The sequence below is a fragment of the Pristiophorus japonicus genome, chromosome 20, assembly GCF_044704955.1.
Source record: "Pristiophorus japonicus isolate sPriJap1 chromosome 20, sPriJap1.hap1, whole genome shotgun sequence".
Taxonomy (NCBI): Eukaryota; Metazoa; Chordata; class Chondrichthyes; family Pristiophoridae; genus Pristiophorus; species Pristiophorus japonicus.
In genome coordinates this window covers 37,205,960-37,232,293 of record NC_091996.1, presented here as the reverse complement: position 1 = coordinate 37,232,293, position 26,334 = coordinate 37,205,960, and the positions used below count along the sequence as shown (strand labels likewise).

Below are 26,334 nucleotides of genomic sequence, written 5' to 3'. Positions count from 1 at the left end.
GCCGGATGTTTGGAAGGCTTTGGCTCTTAAAGGAAGACTTCTAAGTACACCAATTGCTCCCAGTCTTGGGGGGCTCTAATTGCAGTCCGCCTCGGGCTGCAGCATTACATGGAGATGGAGCAGAGGCAGCAAAGGGGACACGCTGCTTGCAAAGGGAAGAGGAGGAAGAGGAAACAGAAAAGAGGAAAGTGTGGAAGGAAGGAGGCAACCCAGACAGCCCCTTTCTGGCTCGGTTATCCGGGATCGAATCATCCATCTGCATTACCAGTGAAGACATTTGTCCCACACCTTACCTTCCCTCTGTTACTGACCATCACAGCATCCTCTTGGCCACAATGCTAAAATAAAGGCCACCACAAAGCAAACTTTCCAATCCAACTTTATCCATATATGCCTGCCATATTGCATCAAAAAATCAACTAATCACTCTTGTGCATTCCCTTCATGGCTGTCTTGTGTGTGCCTTTGCCTATCCTAGTGCTGTTACGCAGTGCTACCCCAGTGGCTGCAGCATGGCTGCTGGATGGCTGTTGACTTTCAGTGGGGGTCACTGCAGATGTCCTTGCTGGACGACACTGGTGGCGAGGAATGTGAAATCAAATGATGATGTTTCTTCTTCTTCACTCTCCTCTCAACAACAACAACTTGTATTTATATAGCGCCTTTAACGTGGGAAAATGTCCCAAGGTGCTTCACAGGAGTGTTATAAGATAAAACAAATAAATTTGACACCGAGCCACATAAGAAGAAATTACGGCAGAGCTTGGTCAAAGATGTATGTTTTAAGGATCATCTTAAAGAAGGAAAGAGAGAGGTGGAGAGGTTTAGGCAGGGAGTTCCAGAGCTTGGGGCCAAGACAGCTGAAGGCACGGCCACCAATGGTTGTGCAGTTGTAATCAGGAATACTCAAGAGGGCAAAATTTGAGGAGCGCAGACATTTGTGAGGCTGAAGGAGATTACAGAGATAGGGAGGGGTGAGGCCATTGAAGGATTTGTAAACAAGGATGAGAATTTTGAAATTGAGGCGTTGCTTAACCGGGAGCCAATGTAGGGCAGCAAGCGCAGGGGTGGGACCAAGGATAAATCCTTGGGGGACACCAGAGGTAACACTGCGGGGGCGGGAAGAGAAGCCGTTGCAGGTGATTCTCTGGCTACGATTAGATAGATAAGAACCAGGCGAGTGCAGTCCCACCCAGCTGGACCATGGTGGAGAGGCATTGGAGGAGGATGGAGTGGTCCATCGTGACAAAGGCTGCAGACAAGTCGAGAAGGACAAGGAGGGATAGTTTGTCTTGGTCACAGTCACAAAGGATGTCATTTGTGACTTTGATGAGAGCCATTTTGGTACTGCGGCAGGGGCAGAAACCTGATTGGAGGGATTCAAACATGGAATTGCGGGAAAGATGGGCATGGACTTGGGAGGCGATAACACGTTCAAGGACTTTGGAGAGGAAAGGGAGGTTGGAGATAGGGCGGTAGCTTGCAAGCACACTGGGGTCAAGGGTGGGTATTTTGAGGAGGGGTGACGATGGCAGATTTGAGGGAGAGGGGGACAGTACCTGAGGAGAGAGAACCGTTAACAATGTCGGCTAACATGGGAGCCAGAAAAGGAAGATGGGTTGTCAGCAGTTTAGTGGGAATAGGGTCAAGGGAGCAGGAAGTGGGTCTCCTGAACCGGATGAGCATGGAGAGATAAAGAGGGGACAACAGAAACTGGAGAGAGATGTGAGTTTAGGGCTCGGGCAGGGGGAACCTTGGCCCGGTGGGCTAGGGGAAGGAAGGGAAGTGACAGAGGCAGCTGATCAGACGGTCTCAATCTTTGAGGCAAAGAAGTCCATGAGCTCCTCGCACTAGTTGTTGGAGGCGAGTGTGGTGGAGACAGGGAGAGGGGTTTAAGGAGACGGTTAGCAGTAGAGAATAGTAGCTGGGGATTATCTTTGCATTCCAGAATGATCCTGGAGTAGTGAGCAGTTTTGACAAGAGTAGGACCCGATAATGCTTTATGTGGTCCCTCTTCTTGTTTACCCACTGGCTGGTTTTCTTAAATGTCTGAAATGAGGAAGGCACAACGGTAGGGCTGTGGTGTGAGGAGTGGGTAAAGCAAGGGGTGCATGCTTACATCATGTGCAGCTTGTAAATCAGAAGATATTGTGGGATGAGGGTGAATTGAGGTGTGAAAAGTAGTTCAGGTTTCTCTCCACAGACTTGGGCACATAATCCAGGCTGAAATTTCAGTGCAGTATTGAGGGAGTACTGCACTGTCAGAGGTGCTAGCTTTTGAATGAAGCTTTAAACCGAGGCCCTGTCTGCCCTCTCAGGTGCATACAAAAGATCGCACGGCATTATTTTGAAGAAGAGCAGGGGAGTTATCCCCAGTGGCCTGGGGCCAATATTGATCCCTCAACCAACATCACTAAAACAGATTATCTGGTCATTATCACATTGCTGTTTGTGGGACCTTGCTGTGTGCAAATTTGCTGCCTCAATTCCTACATTACAACAGTGATGAATCTTCAAAAGTGTACTTCATTGACCAGAAAGCACGTTGGGACGTCATGGGGTTGTGTTAGGCACTATATAAATGCAACTTCTTTCTCTTTCTTTAATTTTCACAAAGGGCAAAGAAGCATACTTCAACACAAATTGCCGAATAAAAGATGGTTCTGTGAAAAGTCAGTCAGATAATGGAGATCCCTGTTTGTACGGACCTTGACTAAATCTGTAAAGCACTCCTGGACTGATCTTTAAGTTTCTATGAGTAACTAACATGTTTCTAGGAAGGGGAAATGCACCTGTCAGTGTGTCTACACAAACCACACCCAGATTGTCACAACAAAACATTCCATTTAGCAACCCAGCAAAATCAGGCTCTAATTAATACGAGTGTTAACTGCATTTAAGTTTTTAAGTAAGTACCATAGCTCATATACAACAATGCAGCCTTAAAAAATTGGAATACGTATAATTTTTAAGACATTGTTCAAAGATAGCAAAATAAATGAAAATGTGATCTTTTATTTACAATTCAGTTTAAAATCCTTTCATTTTGTTGTAAAGCTTTCACTGTCAGACTAAAGAGTTCAGTGTAAAACGAAAGATTTAAGATTATTTATTCGCTTAAACTTCTTGAATTTTCTCACTACCTTCTGTAACTGATTGCACTCATAAATTCAGCAGATGTTAAAGCTGCAATGCTTCATTTATCATAAGTGCTTCAGAACAGTGTTAAATTTACAAACCAGCACAGATGTGATGACCCTTGAATATTACTCTCCACACACCAATTGTACTGATACTTACTTCACTGTAAGGTTCGATCAACTATATGAACCCAATTCAACTGAAAAATATATAAAACTAGTCACAAAACCAACAGCCATCAAATGCTGTTCAGCAGGGTCAAAATAATACTACTGTTTCCACTACAACGCTGATCGGTTGTAATCCTGATACTCAGGTCATTTTGGTTCGATAGTCATCCGATTAAAGGACTCATTTCCATCCCATTTCTTGCTTTTTTATTATGTCCACGGTGGTTGCTGAAGCATTTTCATTTTGATAACCTAAACTCCTACTCATTGAGAAATAAGAATTTCTACTGGAACATATGAATGGTCCCTAAGTACTGTGTAAGGCTATATCTTCTATGTAAATCAGTCATCATTTATTTCAAACCTGTTTAAATTTAATTTCAGAAATCTAGTTTGTTGAACGACAGTAGATTGTTTAAACTGGCTCACCCTGCATAATCCATGCTCAAAACCATATTTACATCATATACTGTATTCAAATGCACACATGGTTTTAAAATTCTCTGCCACCAGTTGGTACTGCGCTGAACAAAATCCTATCACCATAACGACTGCCTATTATGTACTATCAATTTAAAAAAAAAAAATTGTTTACGTCTTATTTATTTTTATACATGAAATTTTTAGCTGTGATGGAGTGAAAATAACTAAAATGAGTTAACTGCATAAGGCTGACCCAAAAACATCCAAATATTTCTTGCTCATAACAATCTATCAAGAATTCTCCTACCATGAAATCTGCTAAATCAGAAAACTAGACCAGAGTTGTTGTTACCCTTAGATTTGAGTGAAGGATTTCCCTGTGAAAATACTAGGTGTCAGTCTTTTATTTTATTTACTGTTTTTCTATTGGTAAAGGGAAATGTCCCAGTAAAGTGACTTGCACGTCCTTTCACCAGAATTCTATTGATTTTTTTGATTCTAAGTTCACAACAAATGGAAATCAAAATATAGCACGTCACGTGAAATATAGTACATAATGTGAAATATAGCATGTTATGTTAGATATAGCAAGTCATGATAAATATAGCACATCATGATCCATATAGCATAGCATGATCAATATAACACGTCAGGATTAATGTAGAATGTGCTCCAGTGCAAACCTTTCCCAATGGCCAGCATGAAGCTTTTAAAACTGATTGTTCCAGCGATTGTGCTTGACCAAGGCCTCTGGAAGAATTCAGCTGATGCACGTTAAATTTATTTCTCAAATGTGTTTGCACTGTTTTAAGAAAACCTCCCAAACTAGACACAGTCTCTGGGTCATGAGCGTGAATGTAAAATGTATTCCCTTTGATACATTGGCCCGGATCTTGTTGGAGCCGGGCAGCTTATGGCATGCGTTATTATTTAGACTTTTTCCTGCGCCCTTCGGCTTGAAAATCTTTTGCACCGTAACTTGCTGGAGGTGTGAGATGACAACAAGGGCAACAGGGTATCTGTGTCCTTAGCGAATGGCATGACCAACAGTGTATCTCCTCAACCAACGAGAGTTAAGGATTGGGAAAGAAGCAAAGGAACGACTCAGAAGAACCATAGAAACATAGAAAATAGCCTAGTCGATCCAGTCTTTCTTCATATGTCAGTTCTGCCATCCCGGGAATCAGTCTGGTGAACCTTTGCTGCACTCCCTCAATAGCAAGAATGTCCTTCCTCAGATTAGGAGACCAAAACTGTACATAATATTCAAGGTGTGGCCTCACCAAGGCCCTGTACAACTGCAGTAAGACTCCCTGCTCCTATACTCAAATTCTCTCACTATGAAGGCCAACATGCCATTTGCCTTTTTCACCACCTGCTGTACCTGCATGCCAACTTTCAATGACTGATGTACCATGGCACCCAGGTCTCGTTGCACATCCCCTTTTCTTAATCTATCACCATTCATTCTGCCTTCCTGTTTTTGCCACCAAAGTGGATAATCTCACATTTATCTACATTATACTGCATCTGCCATGCATTTGCCCACTCACCTAACCTGTCCATGTCACCCTGCAGCTTCTTAGCATCCTCCTCACAGCTCACACTGCCACCCAGCTTAGTGTCATCTGCAAACTTGGAGATATTACAATCAATTCCTTCGTCTAAATCATTAATGTATATTGTAAATAGCTGGGGTCCCAGCACTGAACCTTGCGGTACCCCACTAGTCACTGCCTGCCATTCTGAAAAGGATCCGTTTATTCCTACCCTTTGCTTCCTGTCTGCCAACCAGTTCTCTATCCACGTCAATACATTACCCCCAATACCATGCGTTTTAATTTTGCACACTAATCTCTTGTGTGGGACCTTGTCAAAAGCCTTTTGAAAGTCCAAATACACCACATCCACTAGTTCTCCCATGTCCACTCGACTAGTTACATCCTCAAAAAATTCTAGAAGATTTGTCAAGCATGATTTCCCTTTCATAAACCCATGCTGACTTGGACCGATCCTGTCACTGCTTTCCAAATACGCTGCTATTACATCTTTAATAATTGATTCCAACATTTTCCCCACTACCGATGTCAGGCTAACCAGTCTATAATTCCCTGATTTCTCTCTCCCTCCTTTTTTAAAACATGGGGTTACATTAGCTACCCTCCAATCCATAGGAACTGATCCAGAGTCTATAGAATGTTGGAAAATGACCACCAATGCATCCACTATTTTTAGTGGGTGAAATAGAGTCAAATCAGCTGCAGAAAGAGAAATAGAGGGAAAGAAAGATTGGAGTAAGAGAGAAAGTAAACAGATTCAGAAAGGAAAAGTAAGAATAAAATTTGACATTTTTATAATCTCCAAGAAGAATTAGAGGAATGGGACTCCACATTTTCAATTGTTCCATTTCTGGACCAGAGGGTGACTGGCATCGCATTAACAATTATCACATAGTTAATGGGGTACCTACACTCTTAATTATCAGGCTTAACTTTCTGTGGTGAGTTTAATGGGCAAATAATGTGCAAATCCAGCAAGCTCTTAAAAATAAATGGGAGGCTAAGGGCGAGATACCATTTGTGCGAAGCAAATGGCAGGGTGACGTAAATCGACCAGAAAGTTTTGGAGATTCTCAACTCACGGGTCATCTCTTAATCCCTTGAACTTGCTGGTAATTTGCGTCATTCACACTCCGTTATTTGTCCGGTAAGATCGGGCCCATTGAATGCAGCAAGTGTAGGTGGAGAGTTTGAATGGTGTCATCTCCAGCCCTGTTGCTTGTTTACAAATAACATGTTGGGATAGTGGGCAGGTCCAGTGGGGTTTTCGGTTTACAGATGGCAAGCATTCAAGTTAAGTTGCAATATTAATTATTTACGGATGCAACACAATAATTTTTTTTCTAATTATTTGAAAAATTAATGGGCCCCAACTCTCAGCTGTTTTGAGAAAGCGAGGATATAAGCAGTGTTCGAGGTTACAAATTTTTTGTGTCGTCAGTTGTATGTAATTACTAACCTCACTGAATGTAGCTAGATAAAAAGAAATATAAGGCGTTTTGGTCACTCTAGCTTTAGAGTTCAACAAACCTTGTGTGTGTGTTCTGTCGATAGCACATTAGTGCTCTTTTCTTCCCAATACTACAGAATTATTTAACGCAAGGCATCCAGTGTGTAACTCATGCAGACATTTAGACCTGCTCTTGTTCTTGTGTGTAAGACAGCTTATAAGCATTTTGGCCCATTTACCATTGAAACAATAAGCTAAATCCGAGTTACTTTTTTTCATCACTAACCACAAAATTGACATCTGTCTGGTGGTTTCGCAACCCTGAAAATGATTTTTCTTATAAAGCATGGCTTTGTTGTAATTATTTTTTTCTTTTTCACCAACAGTAGCTTCAAATGCAAAAGAGTAAAATTGAAATGAAAGAAATACCAAATGGATAGCATTTGACTGATTGTGAAGTTGATTGAATTATTTATCAGGTGGCCGAACCCCCTCTCCAGGCAAGCAGTTCTATTCCTGATGTGTCTATCCATCGAAACATGGAAAGCACCCTAAGTAATTGCTGTATACAGCCCCTGTGGATTAGATTAACCAGCACTCGTCAACCTCGTTCTTGGATTATTGAAAACACTTCAATATATTTATGGACTGCCAATGAATAAGCAGACTTCCTGCCAGTTGAATTGTTTGGTGCCTCACAAAATCCACTGCTTCCATCATGGGACACGGACTGCTGCCTCTGCAAATTAGTTGTTATTTTTTTGACTTGTCACCAGGTAACAGATAATTATTGTGGCCATGTGTGAATACCCACTGTAAATGCTGCTAATTGGATTCACTTAAAAAGGGTCAGTTTTCTTGGATTAAATAACTGTAACATTGGAATTTTAGCCATCAAAAGAATTGATCCATTATCAGATTGAAGTTTAATGAACTCCAAAGCTGAAGTTTATATGATTATATGTAACCCTTTATATGATTGTTTTATCTAGCTTCATTACTTGATCTTTTTCCCCATTTTAAAAAATCTTTTCATTTGTAACATTTTTGTTGACATACTCAAGTGACAAAGAAATACAAAAACAACCTGTATTTATATAGCGCCTTTAATGTAGTAAAACATTCCAAGGTGCTTCACAGGAGTATTATGAGACAAAAAAATTTGACACCGAGCCACGTAAAGAGAAATTAGGGCAGGTGACCAAAAGCTCGGTCAAAGAAGTAGGTTTTGAGGAGCGTCTTAAAGGAGGAAAGAGAGGTAGAGAGGCGGAGAGGTTTAGGCAGGGAATTCCAGAGCTTAGGGCCTAGGCAACAGAAGGCACGGCCATCAATGGTTGAGCGATTATAATCAGGGATGCTCAAGAGGGCAGAATTAGAGGGGCGCAGATATCTCGGGGGTGGGGTGGGGCGGTGGTTGTGGGGCTGGAGGAGATTACAGAGATAGGAAGGGGTGAGGCCATGGAGGGATTTGAAAACGGGGATGAGAATATTGAAATAAAGGCGTTGCTTAACCGGGAGCCAATGTAGGTCAACGAGCACAAGGGTGATGGGTGAGTGGGACTTGGTGCTAGTTAAGACACGGGCACCTGAGTTTTGGATCACCTCAAGTTTACATTGGATAGAATGACCAGCCAGGAATGCGTTGGAATAGACAAGTCTAGAAGTAACAAAGGCATGGACGAGGGTTTCAGCAGTGGATGAGCTGAGGCAAGGGTGGAGATGGGCGATGTTACGGAGGTGGAAATAGGCGGTCTTTGTTATGCTGCAGATGTATGATCGAAAGTTTATTTCAGAGTCAAATATGACACCAAGGTTGCAAACAGTGTGGTTCAGCCTCAGACAGATGTTGAGGAGAGGGATGGAGTCAGTGGCTAGGGAACGTAGATTGTGGCGGGGACCAAAAACAATGGCTTTGGTCTTCCCAATATTTAATTGGAGAAAATTTCTGCTCATCCAAAACTGAATGTCGGACAAGCAGTCTGACAACTTAGAGACCGTGGAGGGGTGGAGAGAAGTGGTGGTGAGGTAGAGCTGGGTGTCATCAGCGTACATGTGGAAACTGACGCTGTGTTTTCAGATGATGTCGCCAAGGGGCAGCATGTAGATGAGAAATAGGAGGGGGCCAAGGATAGATCCTTGGGGGACACCAGAGGTAACGATGCAGGGATGTGAAGAGAAGCCGTTGCAGGTGATTCTCGGGCTACGATTAGATAGATAAGAATGGAACCAGGCGAGTGCAGTCCCACCCAGCTGGATGATGATGGAGTGACGTTGAAGAAGGATGGAGTGATCAATCGTGTCAAAGGCTGCAGACAGGTCGAGAAGGATGAGGAGGGGTAGTTTGTCTTTGTCACAGTCACAAAGGATGTCATTTGTGGCTTTGATGAGAGCCGTTTCGGTACTGTGGCAGGAGCGGAAACCGGTTTGGAGGGAGTTGCAGGAAAGATGGGCACGGATTTGGAAGGTGACAACATGTTCAAGGACTTTGGAGAGGAAAGGGAGGTTGGAGAGGGGGCGGTAGTTTGAAAGGACGGAGGGGTCGAGGATTGGTATTTTGAGGGGAGGAGTGACGATGGCAGATTTGAGAGAGAGGGGGATAGTACCTGAGGAGAGAGAACTGTTAACAATGTCAGCTAACATGGGAGCCAGAAATGGAAGTTGGGTGGTCAGCAGTTTGGTGGGAATAAGGTTGAGGCAGCAGGAAGTGGCTCATGGATAAGATGAGCACATAGAGGTCATGAGGGGAGATTGGAGAGAAACTGGGGAAAGATGTGAGGTCAGAGCTAGGACAGGGGGGATCCTCAGAGGAAGTTTGGCCCAGTGAGCTAGGGGAAGGAAGGGCAGAAGCAGAGGCAGCAGAATTGAAGGTCTTAATATTCGGGAAGATATGAGAATGGTGAACACAAGGAGGGAATGATGGATTGAGATGGAGGTTGAAATCACTGAGGATGAGAAGTCGTTTGGTGCAGAGGCTGAGTGAGGAAAGCATTGATGCACAAGAAGCCAGAATTGGAAGAACGCAGAGATCTTGGAAGGTTTTAGGGCTGGAGGAGGTGACAGAGATAGGGTGGTGTGAGGCTATGGAGGGATTTGAACACAAGGATGAGAATGTTAAATTCTCAGACAAGCGTTAGTAGATGGGAACCAATGTAGACCCATGAGCTCAAAGGTGATGGTAGAACGGGACTTAGTGCGAGCTAGGATGTGGGCAGCGGAGTTCTGTGTGGGGTGGAAATTCATCTCGGGTGGTGCGAGAGCATTGGAACAGTCGAGGCTGGAGCTAACAAATGCATGGATGAAGTTTTCAGCAGCAGATGGGCTGAAGAAAAAAATTGCATTTGCACAGCATCTTACGTAAACTTATAGGTGAAAACTAACAATTTCCTATGAAGATATCTCAGTCATAAATAATACAGTCAAGTTTGCATAATGTTAGGTCATCTATTGTCGCAGATTATCAATCAAGCCAGCAACCATGAACTGTTTTATCTGTCTGAAACCATCCAATTTCAAGGAGCCATGCTCACAGTGTGACCACTTAATGTGCCAACATTGCAGCAAAGTGTGTGACCACCGCACAAGGATTTGCGGTATAATATTATACTGGAACCATTTCCGGCTGTGCTGGGCATAGTTTGTACGCATTTGAGTTTGGGTGTTCTTACAATTGTCTAATGTTATGAAAATCTGTGATCCGATAAACAAAAGATAGAATAATGTTGCACTGTATTTCAAACAACAACAACAACAACAACTTGTATGGTGCAGATTAGAAGAGACAAGTCCTAGTTGTAAACAGAGGACCTTCCTCCTTACTCCAGGTGCCCTGTATTGAATGGATCATCATATTGTTACACACAGTCCATTCAATGCTCAAGTGTACAATATCTAATTAATCAACTGTCAGACCATGGATGCAGAACTTCAGTGGATCAACATCCCCATCAAACATTAACATGCTCCTCAAAGCAAGGCCCACAAACCCAACAGAGGTTGCCCTTTTTTTTTTTAGTGAGTCACCCTCTGCGGGTTCAGTGGGCAAAGGCCCCAATTCCCTGGTCTGTTCCTAATCCCTGAATGCTGGTTAAAGACACCTCGGTTTTTAGCTCTCAGTCAGTGTGTAGCTTCCTTTAGGTCATTGGTGTATCTTTTTCTCTCTCTCCCTCTGTCAGAGTATAACCCACTAAACTTTTCATTGCTCTACAAATTTTCACAACCATTAATTGATCTGACCAGATTGTTTGCTTATAATTGCACCATCTTTTGCAAGGGTAGGGCTTCTTACCAGGGATGGTTATTTAGGAAAGGCTGTTATTGGACCGTATTTTAGTGCCCATAATGACTGTTACTTTTGTGAAAATTGAGTCAAATAACAACAGAAAATATACAGATCTGAATTTGAGCCACGAGTACGAAATTCTCACTGCGCTGGACAAAAAGTCAAAGTCACATACTGAATTAACTGGAGAATATGCCGTCACTCAGGCAGCCATCAGCAGAGAGCCGGCATAGGCTCGATGGGCCGAATGGCCTTATTCAGTGCTCTAACCATTGATTCTATCTACAAACAACAAGATTCAGTCTTGAAATGGGTTTAAAGTGGAACTTTCAAAAGTGACATGAAATGGTTGCGCTGATGATGTTGTATAGGGTCTTAGTGAGGCCTCACCTGGAATATTGTGTTCAGTTTTAGTCTCCTAACCTTAGGAAGGACGTTCTTGCTATTGAGGGAGTGCAGCGAAGGTTCATCAGACTGATTCCCAAGATGGCAGGACTGACATATGAGGAGAGACTGGATCAACTGGGCCTTTATTCACTGGAGTTTAGAAAGATGAGAGGGGATCTCATAGAAACATATAACATTCTGACAGGACTGGACAGGTTAGATGCAGGAAGAATGTTCCCGATGTTGGGGAAGTCCAGAACCAGGGGACATAGTCTAATGATAAGAGGTAAGTCATTTAGGACCGAGAGGAGGAGAAACTTCTTCACTCAGAGAGTTGTTAACCTGTGGAATCCCCTACTGCAGAGAGTTGTTAATGCCAGTTCATTGGATATATTCAAGAGGGAGTTAGATATGGCCCTTATGGCTAAAGGGATCAAGGGGTATGGAGAGAAAGCAGGAAAGGGGTACTGAGGTGAATGATCAGCCATGATCTTATTAAATGGTGGTGCAGGCTCGAAGAGCCGAATTGCCTACACCTATTTTCTATGTTACTATGTTTCTATGATGTTGGAGCAGGACCTCTTGAATGGTTCAAAGCAGTGTGCGATAAAAATCTTGCCAGAGCTTTAGAACAAATTTTATTGGAATAGTTTTCAAAATTGCAGGGACAATCAAGTTTAGTGATCTCTCTAAATTCAACTTGGGATGGATCTAGAGATGAAAAAAATGTCATTTCATAACATAAGAAAATGGTCAGAGAATCCAATAATATGACCCCTAAAATAGCAAATAAATGACTTTCATCAACTCTGCCTGCATTATTTCAAAAGTGCTGGCCGTGTGATTTGTTCAACCTGAATGACTGCGACTCACATCTTTTACAATAGTGCACTGATGGGAAAAGGTGTAAGGAGCATTTAACCCTTCTTCTGGGTACCAGTATGAACAGATCTAAGAAGCTTCCTCTTCAGTAAAAGTGAGAGGTCAAGATGTTTCAAAAGTGTTCAGCACTTCCCTGGAGGCATCATTTGTCATTTGAATCGCCAATCTTGGATGACTTCTACAATTTTTTGAGTCGTACATTGGATTTCTGAATAGAAAATTTCAAGGTCAGACTAAAAATGTGTTCATTGTTATGGATAGCTGCCCTGCGCATCCTGAAATTATTGGCCTAATGGACGCTGGAGTTATCAAGCTTTTCAATAGTCACATCTTTTAACTATAGAGGCTCACTCCTCGGGTTGCCAACTCTCCCAGATTGTCCTAGAGTCTACAGAAATTAAATATTAATCTCGTGGACACTGCTGCGAGCAACCCTGGAAAAAGATCATAGGGTCATTAAGAACATAAGAAATAGGAGCAGGATTAGGCCATTCGGCCCATCGAGCCTGCTCCGCCATTCAATAAGATCATGACTGACAAAAGAAATTGTGATTTTTTTTTTGCTCCCATTTTCTTTGTTTTTTAATTTTATCAATATTCAAAATGGAAAAAAAGATTGTTTGACCAGGTAGGCAGTTGGAGGTGGAAGGTCATGTAATGAAATCTCCAGGAACATTTTCGACCAGAGTTGGAAAATCTACACACTCTAAATTATGAGAGAGCATTCCCTATTATGTGCACATTGGAAGATAAAAACTTTCATGAAAAATGCTAGCTGTGGGATATTTTTGGACGAGTCCTGTGAGTATTTAAGGGGAGACGCGCATGTTGAGTACTTGTATTTATAGACTTCTGAAATTACTGGTCAATTTTAAAATTGAACTTTGCAGCTTTTTCTCCTTCATTTTAGAGAAACTTCACACTGAAATGAAGCTTTTTGAGTCTCGCCTTCAAAAAGTAACACCGTGAGAATCAACAGTTAGAATCCTTGCCCACCCAAATCCACTCAGTCACCTTTGACCAAGAGACTATGAAAATTTCTACAAAATATATCTGAAGCCTGCTTTGCTTGATAAGCCTTAAGCAATAGGAAAAGTGATCTGCCCACCTCAGTTAGCTTTCCTTCCTCCTCACAGATATCTAGTCAAAACTGGAAAAACTTACCCTGTGGGAAAAGGTCATGATGAAAGGCAGTTGAGACGAGATTGAGAGACGAGTATTATAATTACACCCCTTCCAGGCAAGCCAAAGTATCTGCAGAATTACTAACAATTCTACTGCAAGCAATCAGCATAATGTACTTACATTTTGTATGTGTTTAAATCAATCTTGTACCTTAACATAAATAAATAATGAAACAGTGCAGAAGCACATTGGTGGCTTCTGTTGCAAGTGACATTTTGGGTAGGCTGAGAACATCAAACTGATACATTCAGCCATTTCCAGCAAAGATATTATATAAAAACTTACAGTGGGTAATTGACCCTGGAACATTGCATAAGACATTGAAGCAAACAAAATTGTGAGTATGCTATCCTCCCACGATAAAAATTGTATTACAAATATTTGAGGAAAATATCCACTAAACTTGTAATGGTAGATATGCCTTTTACATTATAAAGTACAAATTAAGGGGCTTTCCTGATGACTCCCCTGGCTAAAGCAGTGAGTATCCAAACCACTGGGGGAAAGCCCTTAATGTTTTACTTAATAATGTAACGAAAGCACCTAAGTTTGATCCCCCACTTGACCCGAGCCAGGGTGGAAGTAAGCATGTTACAATTAGTTTCAGTATACCATTAAATATAGTATACAGAGAAAAAAAAATCACGTAGTGTTCCCAGTCCTAATCACCATCCAGCTACTCCTACTGGAAGCATACACGTGTAAACGTTAGGTGAGGACTGGATTAGACTTGGCTGTAATGTCCCCTGTGATGTGTGATGGCAATGCTCAAAATCTAGGCTTACCCATGAAAAAAGGTCACTTGAGTGCAGCGGCAGTAAGCAAACACTGCCCGTGGAGGAGTCGATGTCTTCAGTAGAGAGGGGAGAACATTGGTGGGAGGGAGAATATAAATAAAGGAGTATTTCTCCCATATTTGGAGAGAAACAGAACAAAATGAAAACGGTCAAACGTATTTTGCTGTGGTATTGCACTGTAAGGTAGGGGAGTGGGAAATAATTGTATAGTCAGTACGCTTTTGTGCTGCAGCTGGTGAGCTGCTGAAAAATAAAGACTAATTTCCTCCAACTGAACCCACCACACGGCCTCCTTAGTTGAGCTACACATTCTTTTATATGAAATGAGTCGGTACAGAAATAGTATATTTGAGTAAAATGCTGGTATTGTGCGTTTTCTGGAAGCTGAAGTACTGATATTGTGCTTCCACTCCCTCAGGCATTCCCACACACTGCTACTCCAGCACTGTATTTATTTGCCAATCTGGTGACTACCAACAGCATCTCACCAGAGGACATTTTATACAAAATATTCAGGTAAACCTCAACAATTTTTTGTCAGAAAAACAATATTTTCTCACTTTTGAACTCAAACAAGCCACTGTAGTATTTGGTTTCTGAAAGTATCAGCTAAATTGTGCTGATGGAAAAATTACTATTTTATTAATCGCCCGATTCTTGTCCTGTTCATTGCTTATTTTACATTGAAGAAGCTGGCAACAACAACAACTTGTATTTATATAGCACCTTTAACATAGTAAAACATCCCAAGGTGCTCACAGGAGTGTTACAGACAAAACAAATTGACAGTAATAAATTTGTCAGTAATATATTACAGTAACCTTATTTATCAAACAAAGCTGTAACATGAGGATTAGCACACACGTGACAAGATGATAACAAGACTACTGCAAATGAAAAATATCCAAACATAATGGAAATATTGCAAGACTTAGAAACTCAACTATCGCCAATATTTGTAAGAGTCAGTGATGGTGCAACATATTGTTAATGGAATAATTGGTTTATTAAATAGAACTGAAGATAAATTCATAACTTATTAGCATATATTAGCATTCATGTATTAGCATGGATAGAGGATTGGCTAACTAACAGAGAACAGAGAGTAGGGATAAATGGTTCATTCTCTGGTTGGCAACCAGTAACTAGTGGGGTGCTGCAGGGATAAGTGCTGGGACCCCAACTATTTACAATCTATATTAACGACTTGGAAGAAGGGACTGAGTGTAATGTAGCCAAGTTTGCTGATGATACAAAGATGGGAGGAAAAGCAATGTGTGAGGAGGACACAAAAAATCTGCAAAAGGACACAGACAGGCTAAGCGAGTGGGCAAAGATTTGGCAGATGGAGTATAATGTCGGAAAGTGTGAGGTCATGCACTTTGGCAGAAAAAAATCAAAGAGCAAGTTATTATTTAAATGGAGAAAGATTGCAAAGTGCCGCAGTACAGCGGGACCTGGGGGTACTTGTGCATGAAACACAAAAGGATAGTATGCAGGTACAGCAAGTGATCAAGAAGGCCAATGGTATCTTGGCCTTTATTGCAAAGGAAATGGAGTATAAAAGCAGGGAAGTCTTGCTACAGCTATATAAGGTATTGGTGAGGCCATATTTACGAAAGGATATATTTGCTTTGGAGGCTGTTCAGAGAAGGTTCACCACGTTGATTCCAGGGATGAGGGGGTTGACTTATGAGGAAAGGTTGAGTAGGTTGGGCCTCTACTCATTGGAATTCAGAAGAATGAGAGGTGATCTTATCAAAACATATAAGATTATGAGGGGGCTTGACAAGGTGGATGCAGAGAGGATGTTTCCACTGATGGGGGAGACTAGAACTAGAGGGCACAATCTTAGAATAAGGACGGCCCATTTAAAACAGATGAGGAGAAATTTCTTCTCCCAGAGGGTTGTGAATCTGTGGAATTCGCTGCCTCAGAGAGCTGTGGATGCTGGGACATTGAATAAATTTAAGACAGAAATAGACAGTTTCTTAAATGATAAGGGAATAAAGGGTTATGGGGAGCGGGCAGGGAATTGGAGCTGAGTCCATGATCAGATCAGCCATGATCGTATTGAATGGCAGTGCAGGCTCGAGGGGCCATATGGCCCACTCCTGCTCCTATTTCTTATGTTCTTATGTTCTTATAACGCAAAGTGATAAGGAATGTGACACTTCAAAGACGAGATGGATTAGCCCTCAGTCAACACTTCAAAGCTGATGTACAGCATATCTAAAACTGATCTTGCTGTTCATTTATCAATCGATGTTCTCCCATTTCAAGGCGAGGAAAAATTATTCTTTTATTCATAATGTTCATTCTCTTTTTCTTTAAGCCAAACACATTTTTCTCCTATCTCAGCTACGTACCATCTGCAGCAGAGCAAGCTGAGCCGTTCTGTGGTGCAGATGAAGGTGGGGGATCTACAGATAAACCTGCTACAGACTTTTGTTCTTCCTTTCCCTGTGGGGAGTCACCTGATTTCTGCTTGGGGCTTCCTTACAGTGACACAGCTGAGATTGGAGATGGTGTACTGTGAAGGAACAAGGATTCAAGCCCACAGTCTCACCAAAGCCAAGTCGCCCAGTTCTCCTTCTCTACAACACTATTGATGATTCTCATTTGCTTATTATGCATTTAGTCAAAATATTCTGCATTCATGGACTTAGTCAGTTGGGTTAACATTTTTTCCACAACTTAAATTAAGTAACTGTTAAATCAAATCAGAATAAAATTAGTTCTACTACTTAATTGTGAATTATTTCACAGGCTTTGCACAGGAACTCCAAGGCAATAATCTTGCCTCACTTTTATTTAGAAATATGTCAGGCAGCATAGTACTACTGTACTCCGGGGCCTCTGTGCACTGATCTGACATGATCACTTTTCTGATTTAAATTTGTTGGACTTTGGTCAATTTCCGATTACTGAACAGTTTGCATCCTCCGCATGGTAAATCACCAATCTTAAATGGAGAATCATGAGAAAGATGCTGAGCCCCAGCCAGAAGCATCCTCCACAGGAGGTGGGGTGAGTCATCCCCACGTGTTCATGTGCAGCTGCTAGAAGGTTGCTTCGGTGACATTGGAAAAGACCGAATGTTACCTACCTACCCATCCTCTCAGATGGTGAGCAGGCCGGAAAACCAGTGATAGAGAAAATGCTTTTCTGCAATAGAGTCATAAACGATGAAATAGTATGCTTTAACCAGTGAAAAATATAATAGCTGAGAACTATGCATTTGAGCTATTTTTGTTTTAAATTCTTCTTCTTAGGCAGTGCCCCAGAGTCGAGAATGACTTGCTTCCACAATAAAATGAGTTCTTGTGTGACTGATGAGACCAATGCGGGATCTACAGTCTCTGTCACAGGTGGGGCAGATGGTGGTTGGAGGGACGGATGGGTGGGGGGCTTGATTTGTCATATGCTCCTTCCGTTGTTTGTACTTGGCTTCCGCGTGCTCCCGGCGAAGAGACTCGAGGTGTTCGGCGCCTTCTCGGAAGCTTCTCCACCACTTTGTGCGGTCTTAGGCCAGGGATTCCCAAGAGTCGGTGGGTATGTTACATTTTTTCAATATGCAGATGACGCTTGCATTTGTGCACAATCGGAGGCCGAGCTCCAAACCATCGTTGACACCCTCACTGAAACATGAGAGAGTCTGGGCCTTACATTTAACATCCGTAAGACAAAGGTTTTCTACCAACCTGCCCCCGCCACACAGTACTGCTCCATGATTATCAAGATCCATGACAAGACCTTGGACGATGTGGACCACTTCCCATACGTTGGGAGCCTACTATCAGCAAGGACAGACATCAATGACGACGTCCAATACCGCCTTCAGTGTGCCAGTGCAGCCTTCAGCCGCCTGAGGAAAAGAGTGTTTAAAGACCAGGACCTCAAACCCAGCACCAAGCCCATGGTCTACAGAGCAGTAGTGATACCCGCCCTCCATGGACTATGTACAGTAGCTACCTCCGCAAAATCCTGCAAATTCATTGGCAGGATAGACGCACCAACGTCAGTGTTCTTTCTCAGACCAACATCCCCAGCATTGAGGCATTGACCACGCTTGATCAGCTCCGATGGACGAGCCACAGTGTCCACATGGCCGATATTAGATTCCCGAAATAAGTGCTCTACTCCGAGCTACGTAACAGCAAGCAAGTCCCAGGAGGGCAGAGAAAATGCCTCAATGCCTCCTTGAAAAATGAATTGTTTTAAGTAGCCATACTGAAAAGGCATAATTCTGATTTTTGTTTAAGGTTCTTGTTAACTTGTGAGCTTGTTGATGAATTATGTAAGTCTTTAGCTATATTTCCAGGTAGCAACGTACTGCCATGAGAGTCTTTTCACTCCTATTTATCTTTTACTCATACTCAATGATGTGCTGAAGTGGAAGCTGTTGTCACTGAAGGTCTTTTTGTTTTTAATGTCTTCATCTACTCCCCTTGCTCTTATAAAAACATGATGACATCTGCGCAGTCCATGACAAATTTTCTGAAGGTTAAATACTGTAACTGTGCCTCATGCCCACAAGCAGCCCTTCCAAACTGGTCCTGTGACCACCATGAGAACATCTCTGGGTTGCCAGGACGTAATGTCCCTTTTTTTTATTTTTCCATTTATGCTTTACTTGACGACAAAGTCAAGATGCTCAACTCACTGTCCAGCAGAAAGCTTAAATGTCATTGTCAAGGAACTAAAACACAAAGCTATCTGTTGATCTTAAATGGAACATACATTTAAGAGAGATGAGGTAGTATAATAGATTACTACACTTTCCTTTCATTTCTAGTAAATTCATAGGAACAGGAATAGGCTATTCAGCCCCTCGAATGTGTTCTGCCATTCAATTAGATGATCGTTAATTTGTACCCAAACTCCATTTGCTTGCCCCTACATTCCTTAATACACTTACCTAATGAAAATTCTGTCGATCTCAGTCTTGAACATTCCAATTGACCAAGACTTTGAGGGAGAAAATTTCAGATATGCACTACCCTTTGTGTGAAAAAGTGCTTCCTGATTTTACTCGTGAATGGCCCAACTATAATTTTAAGACTGTGTCCCATTCTGGAATTCCCCAGCAGGAGAAATAGTTTCTCTGCATCTAGCCTTTCGAAATCCTTTATCATTTTAAAGACATCAATTAGATCATCCCTCAACGTTCCAAATTCAAGGGAAATTGTATCATTTTAGTGAATTGTGTACCTGGACATCTAAATCCTTTTACACCTCCACAGTTTCTAAAGAAAATATTCTGATATGCCTTTCTTGAATCCAAAGTGAATGATCTCACACTTCCCCACAATGAACTCTATCTGCCATGGTTTTGCCCACTCACTTAATCTGTCTATGTACCTTTGTAACTTCTTGTATCCATCCACACAACTTACTGTGCGTCCTAATTTAATGTCATCTACAAACTCTCTGTTCCTTCATCCAAGTCATTGATATATATGGCGAAAGGCTGAGGCTCCAGTACAGATCCCTGGGGAACAAAAATTGTCATATCCTGCCAATCAGAGTACATTCCATTGATCCCAACTGTCTGTCTCCTACCTCCCAACCATTTACAACCCCTGTCACAAGGTTACCTCCAATTCTGTTCACTCGCTTTTTTTGCTGATAATCTCTTTTGTGGAACCTCATCAAATGCCTTCTGGAAGTCCATATAGGCAACATCCACAGACACTTCCTTTCCACCATGTTAGTGACGTCAAAAATGTCAACTAGATTAGTCAGATATGACTCATCTTTCACAAATTCATGCTCACGCTCAAAGCTCAGTCAGACTGGTTTAATATCTATTATAAATGTCCTATGCCAAACTATTTCAACTCCATTCCTACTGGGTGTGCATTCATAATGCATAACGACCCGTAATAAGTCTCTCTCATGCCAGTCATAAGAACGGTCTATGTGGGAAATAAAAATAACACACTGAAGAGGTAGATACGTTTTTGGGGGAGTTGGGTGAGCTTTACTGCACATTATGGGCCCAAGTTTCCACATGATTTGCGCCTGATTTTTAGGAGCAACTGGTGGAGAACGGACTATCTTAGAAATCGCAATTCTCCACATTTTTTTTTCTGCAGTTCTAGTGAGGTAGAACAGTTTCACTTTGGAACAGAATTTTTTCTTCAAAAGGGGGCATGTCCAGCCACTGACACCTGATTTCAAAGTTTCCACAGTGAAAACGTACTCCAAACTAACTTAGAATGGAGCAAGTGAAGATTTTTGTAGAACTGAAAAAACCTTGTCTACACATTAAAACATCAAGCGCAGGTTACAAATTAGACGTCCCCGGTGGGGGGGGGGGGAGGGGGGGGGGGGGAGGAAAGTCATTAAATTCTATAATAAACCGTTATTTATACTTATACAAATATTATACAAATAAATCCAACCTGAATAAAAATTTATAAGCAAAGAAAAGATTAAATAAACCATCTTCCTACCTGTGTGAATGTGCTTCAGCCAGGGAGAATGCTGCAGGAAGCCTCACAAGTTGAGGCAGCCGTTCGTTCCCGCGGGGGGGGGGGGGGGAGGGAAACGGCTGCCTCAACTTTCTGAGGCTTCCTGCAGCCTTCTCACTGCTGCAAGAAGCCTCAGTGCTGATGTGCTGATGGCAATGTGCTTTTATTAAAAACTGTTCAAAAATTAAACAGCTACAAAGAACTACAAAAATGGCCGAGTGCCAATGTTTCCTTCACACTGCGCGTGCGCAAACGCTCCAACGCGCACGCGCAGGGTTGCCGGCAGGAAAAAAACTAATTTAAATGGTACCCGCCCCCTCCCACTTACAAAATCGGCGCGAGTGGTAGGCCCCGCCCCCCTGGGCGCCGCGCCAAGCAGACATGGAGCTGCAGGGCGCTCCAGAATCGCGCGGTTTTTTTTCCGGCGCGAAAAACGGGTGCCCAGCTCGGAGGGGCGCCCATTTTTTATCGTGTGGAAACTTGGGGCCTTAGCTTGTGTTATACGTCACGTGGGAGCTCTTGGGTACAAAAGATGAAAAATATTTTATTTCCAGCACTCTCACTTGGATGATCTCCTTTTCTACTCCTCCCACCAAAACAATCCTTAAGACAAATAATTACCATAGTGAACATGACTATCAAAAATATGATTTCAGAGAGCTTACTTTTTGTCATGAGCCAAATTTCACCATATGTCACACAAAATATCTTTAATTACTGCAGTGCACAAAATCCAATATTACAGGACGAACTGTAACTACTACACAGGGAACACTTCACTTTGCCTCAGGGAATATTTAAATACTGTAGCAAATTGATTATTTCCTCTATGGTAAAAATCAGACAAAATCATTTCCAAAATGTTGTCAAAATGACATTTATATAATTTCCTTACTTAGCATTTAAAGAATCTGCATTCAAGGACATAATGATGATGATGATAATAATGGGTTGAATGATGGCACTGATCATTTACAATGCACTGGAGTTATTTTTTAAACATCCATGATTTAAATCATGTTTTTGCAAGTTAAGAAGATAAATGCAACATTACAACATGACCACCAAGAACTATACTCCTTAATAAACAGGCCCTAAAACAAAACGATCCCCTGGCGAACAATGCATGGTCTTGTTACTGTATTTAAAAAATATCTCGCAGAAAATATCTAGTCCTTAATGGCATCACAAAGGCATGCAGTCCTGAGTTTGGGTTTAGGCCATTTTAAGGATGAATGGCACAATTCAAAATCTGTTCATTAGCCACGTACATTTACTAATTCTTGTTCAAACCATTTTTAGACTATGGGAAAGATTTTGATTTTCACATTATTCCTGAAATAATTGGCTGGTATTATACCAACCTGCAATAGTTCTGAGTGCAAAATAATGAAAAGGTGATGTTAGGGCCAAGAGTTTCTGTTTTGGGTGTAATCGACAATCCGGGTGAAAATTGTGCTCGCTTTTGAGAGGTGTTTTTTTTCCACAAGTTTCCGCTCAAACGTATTTGCATTCTGCCATGAACCAGCTCAGTCAGGCAGTGCTTTTCCACGTAATTTATTTTAAACTTTTGCATTGAAAAATTATATATTTATGAGTGATAACTTGGTTTAGCTTTACTAATGCAGCAGAAACAGGTTTATCACAGAAAACAAGTATTTTTAATCAGACTGTCGACTGCACCACCTGAGAGTAACCCAATTTTAAATAGCTAAAAATGACTTCAAAAAAAGGTCACAGAACCGATGTTCCCTTTAAGCTGTATGATGGAAAAACCCTGCATGCGCAGAAATTTGAATGGGCCGCGCGGCCGTTAAAGGGGCCGCGCACCCCCCCAAAAATTAGAGGGAACAGTGGCGTACAGTAGTCAGTTTCTGAGTAAATTTTTTAAAATGTAAAAGCTTTTAAAACATGCCTATTAGTGCCCTCGCATCTAAAATAAACAGCTTAATTTTAAGAGCCTCCTCAAATGGGAGCAATTAATGGATCCCGCAAAGGTGATTAATTTGATTGGGGCGTGGCCAGTTTTGTGGGCGGAGTCAGCTTCGAGCATGATGTTTTTTAAACTAGTGCAAAAGACCGCGGAAACTCGATTTGCGCTGGATGTAATTAGTCCTTAAAATTCCACGATCTTTTGCGCTGGTTTGGTCGATTTCGGGCAAATTGCATTGAAGAAATCCAGCGCAACCTAATGGAAATTCCTGCCCCTAGATGTACAATTTTGTAACTTGGGAGATAAAAATCCAAATGAATGTAAGGCACTGAAGTTGAAAACACATGGGACAATAAATAGAATTGATGAATGGCATCAAGCTAAAAGGTAATAATTACCATAAAAAAAGCAGAGCACTAGAAAAATCCCAAGACCAAATTAGTATTTTAAATTCACTACCAGACATTGGTTGATCTTTAAAAATAATAAAGATTTTCTTTAAAAAAAATGTTTCTCATTTATTAAGTTACTATTATTCAGCAGCTTCAGTAATTACAGTGGAAGTGCTGTGACCTAGTTGACAGGGTAATCGTGATTTAAGAGCTGTCGGTGTATGCCATCACAGGGCTGATGTTACTGCACAGTAACATTAGTTTTTCTTTCATTTTTCTTTTTCTAAGGAGCTAATTCTTTGTGGGAAATAGTCCCAACCATCCACCCAACCCAACCTCACCAATGTGGTTGTTCTTCAAGTGTGAGTCTATGTGAGGGCTACCAGGCTAAATGCCAGTGGAGGACATCATAGTGGAGGCTATGATCCTGCAAATCCCCTGGGAGGACAGATGCACCAACATCAGAGTCCTCACCCAGGCTAACATCCCCAGCATTGAAGCACTAACCACACTTGATCAGCTTCGCTGGGCAGGCCCCTTCGTTCGCATGTCAGATTCCCTAAGCAACTGCTCTATGCGGAGCTCCTTCATGGCAAACGAGCCAAAGGCGTGCCGCGGAAACGTTACAAGGACACCCTTAAAGCCTTCCTGGTGAAGTGCGCCTGATACCTGGGAGATCCTGGCCAAAGACTTCCCTAGGTGGAGAAAGTGCATCCAGGAGAACGTTGAGCTCTTTGAATCTCAACGCTGCGAGCGTGAAGAGGTCAGACGCAGGAAGAGGTCAGATGCAGGCAGCGGAAGGAGTGTGTGGTAAATCAGTGCCACTCCCCCCTTCCCCCGACGAATGTCTGTCCCACATGTGACAGGGTCTGTGGCTGTCGTATTGGACTGTTCAGCCATCAAAGAACTCACTTTAGGAGTGGAAGCAAGTCCTCCTCGATTCTGAGGAACTGCCTATGATGAGTGGAGGCTAATCCTATTTTTACTAATGTCCGTATGTACACTTTCTACCAGGGTGACTGGACAGCAATCAGAAGTAAAGAACCCTGTCTCCTTATTCTCTTTAATCCAGGGCATTGAGATAAATTTAGCAGCCTGGGTGGTGCCCTGGTAGAGATTAACTAACTGAATACAGATGCAAGGGCTTTCTGATCTGTATGGCTCATTGCTAGTGTCTTTATTGACAAGGCTATTGTGGAAGTTTTATCTTGTGCAATAAAGAAAGGTCTGCACCCTATATTATCAGTGCATCACCTAGCATATCACAATAACATTGCCGTTACAGTCTAAATACACCATTAGGCTGGCTGGCATTATAAGTTTTCTGCAGTAATATCATAAAATGTCCAAGAGTCTGACAAATTTCCTGAGCATTTTTTAAACCCAGTTTCACAACACGCTGGACTATCAGTCCACATGGTGCTGAACTAAAATTGTGTGAGATGGCCTTCCCCAGGAATCGCGTACAGTTTGTGTGTTCCTGAGTCACAGCAATAGCTGACTCGAGAGTCATTATGTCACTTTAGTGTCATCGGCACACATGACACTTGACTTCAACAAGGAAGTGGCAGTACAACACTAACCCTATCTGCCGTTTGACTTAATACTAGGGGCACATTTTTACGCCGTGTTTAACAAACCTCTTCTGTTTACTTTCTAAACATTCGAGCAGAATGACAATTCTGTAAATTATTCTCAAAATACACCCTTGCATCAAAAAAAATGTCAACGGGGCATAAAATTGGTGCACAGATGTTCTGCCTCCACAGACATAAAGTGTCCCTGAAAAATGTAATTAATGTATTCATGGTGTATATAGATAACGTGAGTCAATCCCATATGACAATGTGCCATAAGCATGCCAAATTTAATGAACCTTCATTCTGAGCCACATTGGGGTATTTGTGCGAGAAACACAAATGGCTACCCCCTGGTCACCTCATCTGAAAGTGGCTGTGTGGAGGAGAGCGTGATGGCAGGAAGAAGAGAAACAAGTGTGTGTGCGCAAGAGATAGATATAATATAGAGAGAGAGAGAGAGAGAGCTAAGGTGCACCGCTTGTCTCCGCCTTACTCTCGTCAATTTCCATTGTTTTGAACGGAGTTAGGAATTTCAATGTACAGTAGTGGCAGCACCCGGCTGGTGCATCACTCAAACCTATCGATTCAGTCTCGATTATTGAAATATCAGCTAAATGCTTGCAAATATTGTTGATTATACTGTTTATTTTTATATCCATTTAAATTGCCACTTGTTTCAAATATGCTGCATGCTCCCATTTCAAACCTGTGTGCTGCTTGTAAACCGAAACCTTAACAACCTTGGACACACTGTCAAACCCCGGAATGAGTCCTTCACAACACAAGCAGGTTAATAGCACCATAATAAACGCGCGCGAGTTAAGGCGGGGGTAACTGGGAGGGAAACTCACCTTGCAATTGCTCCAATTCCCAGTCGGTGGTAGGTGTGATGGTAGTGGTTTGTGTTGTTACAATAGTAGACGGTGCTGTTGATGTTGCGAGAGAGCTTTCGGTAGCAGTGGAGACCTCCTCCTGAACAAGGGTAGTATTGACTAAGTCTAGCAGGGTGGTGACATTATATCCCTCTGTAGTATTCCAGCTATCTGTGCCGGCTGCCTGTCTCAGTCCCGGCAATGCCAAGCACATCATTATCAGCGCCAATTTCCCTACCACCGGCAACATTGCAGTTCCGATCTCAGGTTTTGATTCCTGCGATCAATGGTTAATTCCCCGTCAAAAATGCTGAGCTAATGGTGTGCTTAGGAGTGCCGTGTGTTAGAAGCGGCGGGTCTCCATCGCAGCCGCATACCGCGCTGGAAGTGACAGCGCGTCGGCTGCTCCCGGGACTCAGGCAGTCCCACCGAGCCAGCAAGCAGCCGGCGGATCTCCCCTCCGCCCTGATTGACGCCGCTGCTGCGCCAACCCAGCAAGCCAACGCTCTGTTCACATCCAATCGGCTCTGTAAATCGGAGGCGTGCGCCAATCACAGGCCGGCGGGGCGGTCGCATTTCCTCCAGAAGCAAGTTCGGTTGAGTCACTTCACAGCTGTCATACTCCACAAAGGGGAAGTTCCACCGACTTTCACAACAATCGAAAAACTAAATGCAAGGCATCATTGGGCTTCGATTTGGGGTCACCGAGCGCGAAATTGACATGCATGACTTAAGCTTTGTGGCAAGCTTTCGTGTTGTTTTGTAGTGCACTTTTGAAACAGTTCTAATAATGTGCTGAAATATA

At 42.3% G+C, this 26,334-nt stretch overlaps 1 protein-coding gene across 1 annotated transcript in view; it reads right to left on the bottom strand.

Annotated features, from left to right (window-relative positions):
- Window positions 1-25,981, bottom strand: part of LOC139232484 (multiple epidermal growth factor-like domains protein 9) — a 427,661-nt gene extending 401,680 nt beyond the window's left edge. Inside the window, exon 1 of the mRNA XM_070862777.1 lies at window positions 25,509-25,981. Within this exon, the coding sequence (XP_070718878.1) occupies window positions 25,509-25,779 (271 nt within the window). The 5' untranslated portion in view covers window positions 25,780-25,981. The remainder of the gene's footprint in view (window positions 1-25,508) is intronic.
- Window positions 25,982-26,334: the final 353 nt, after the last annotated feature.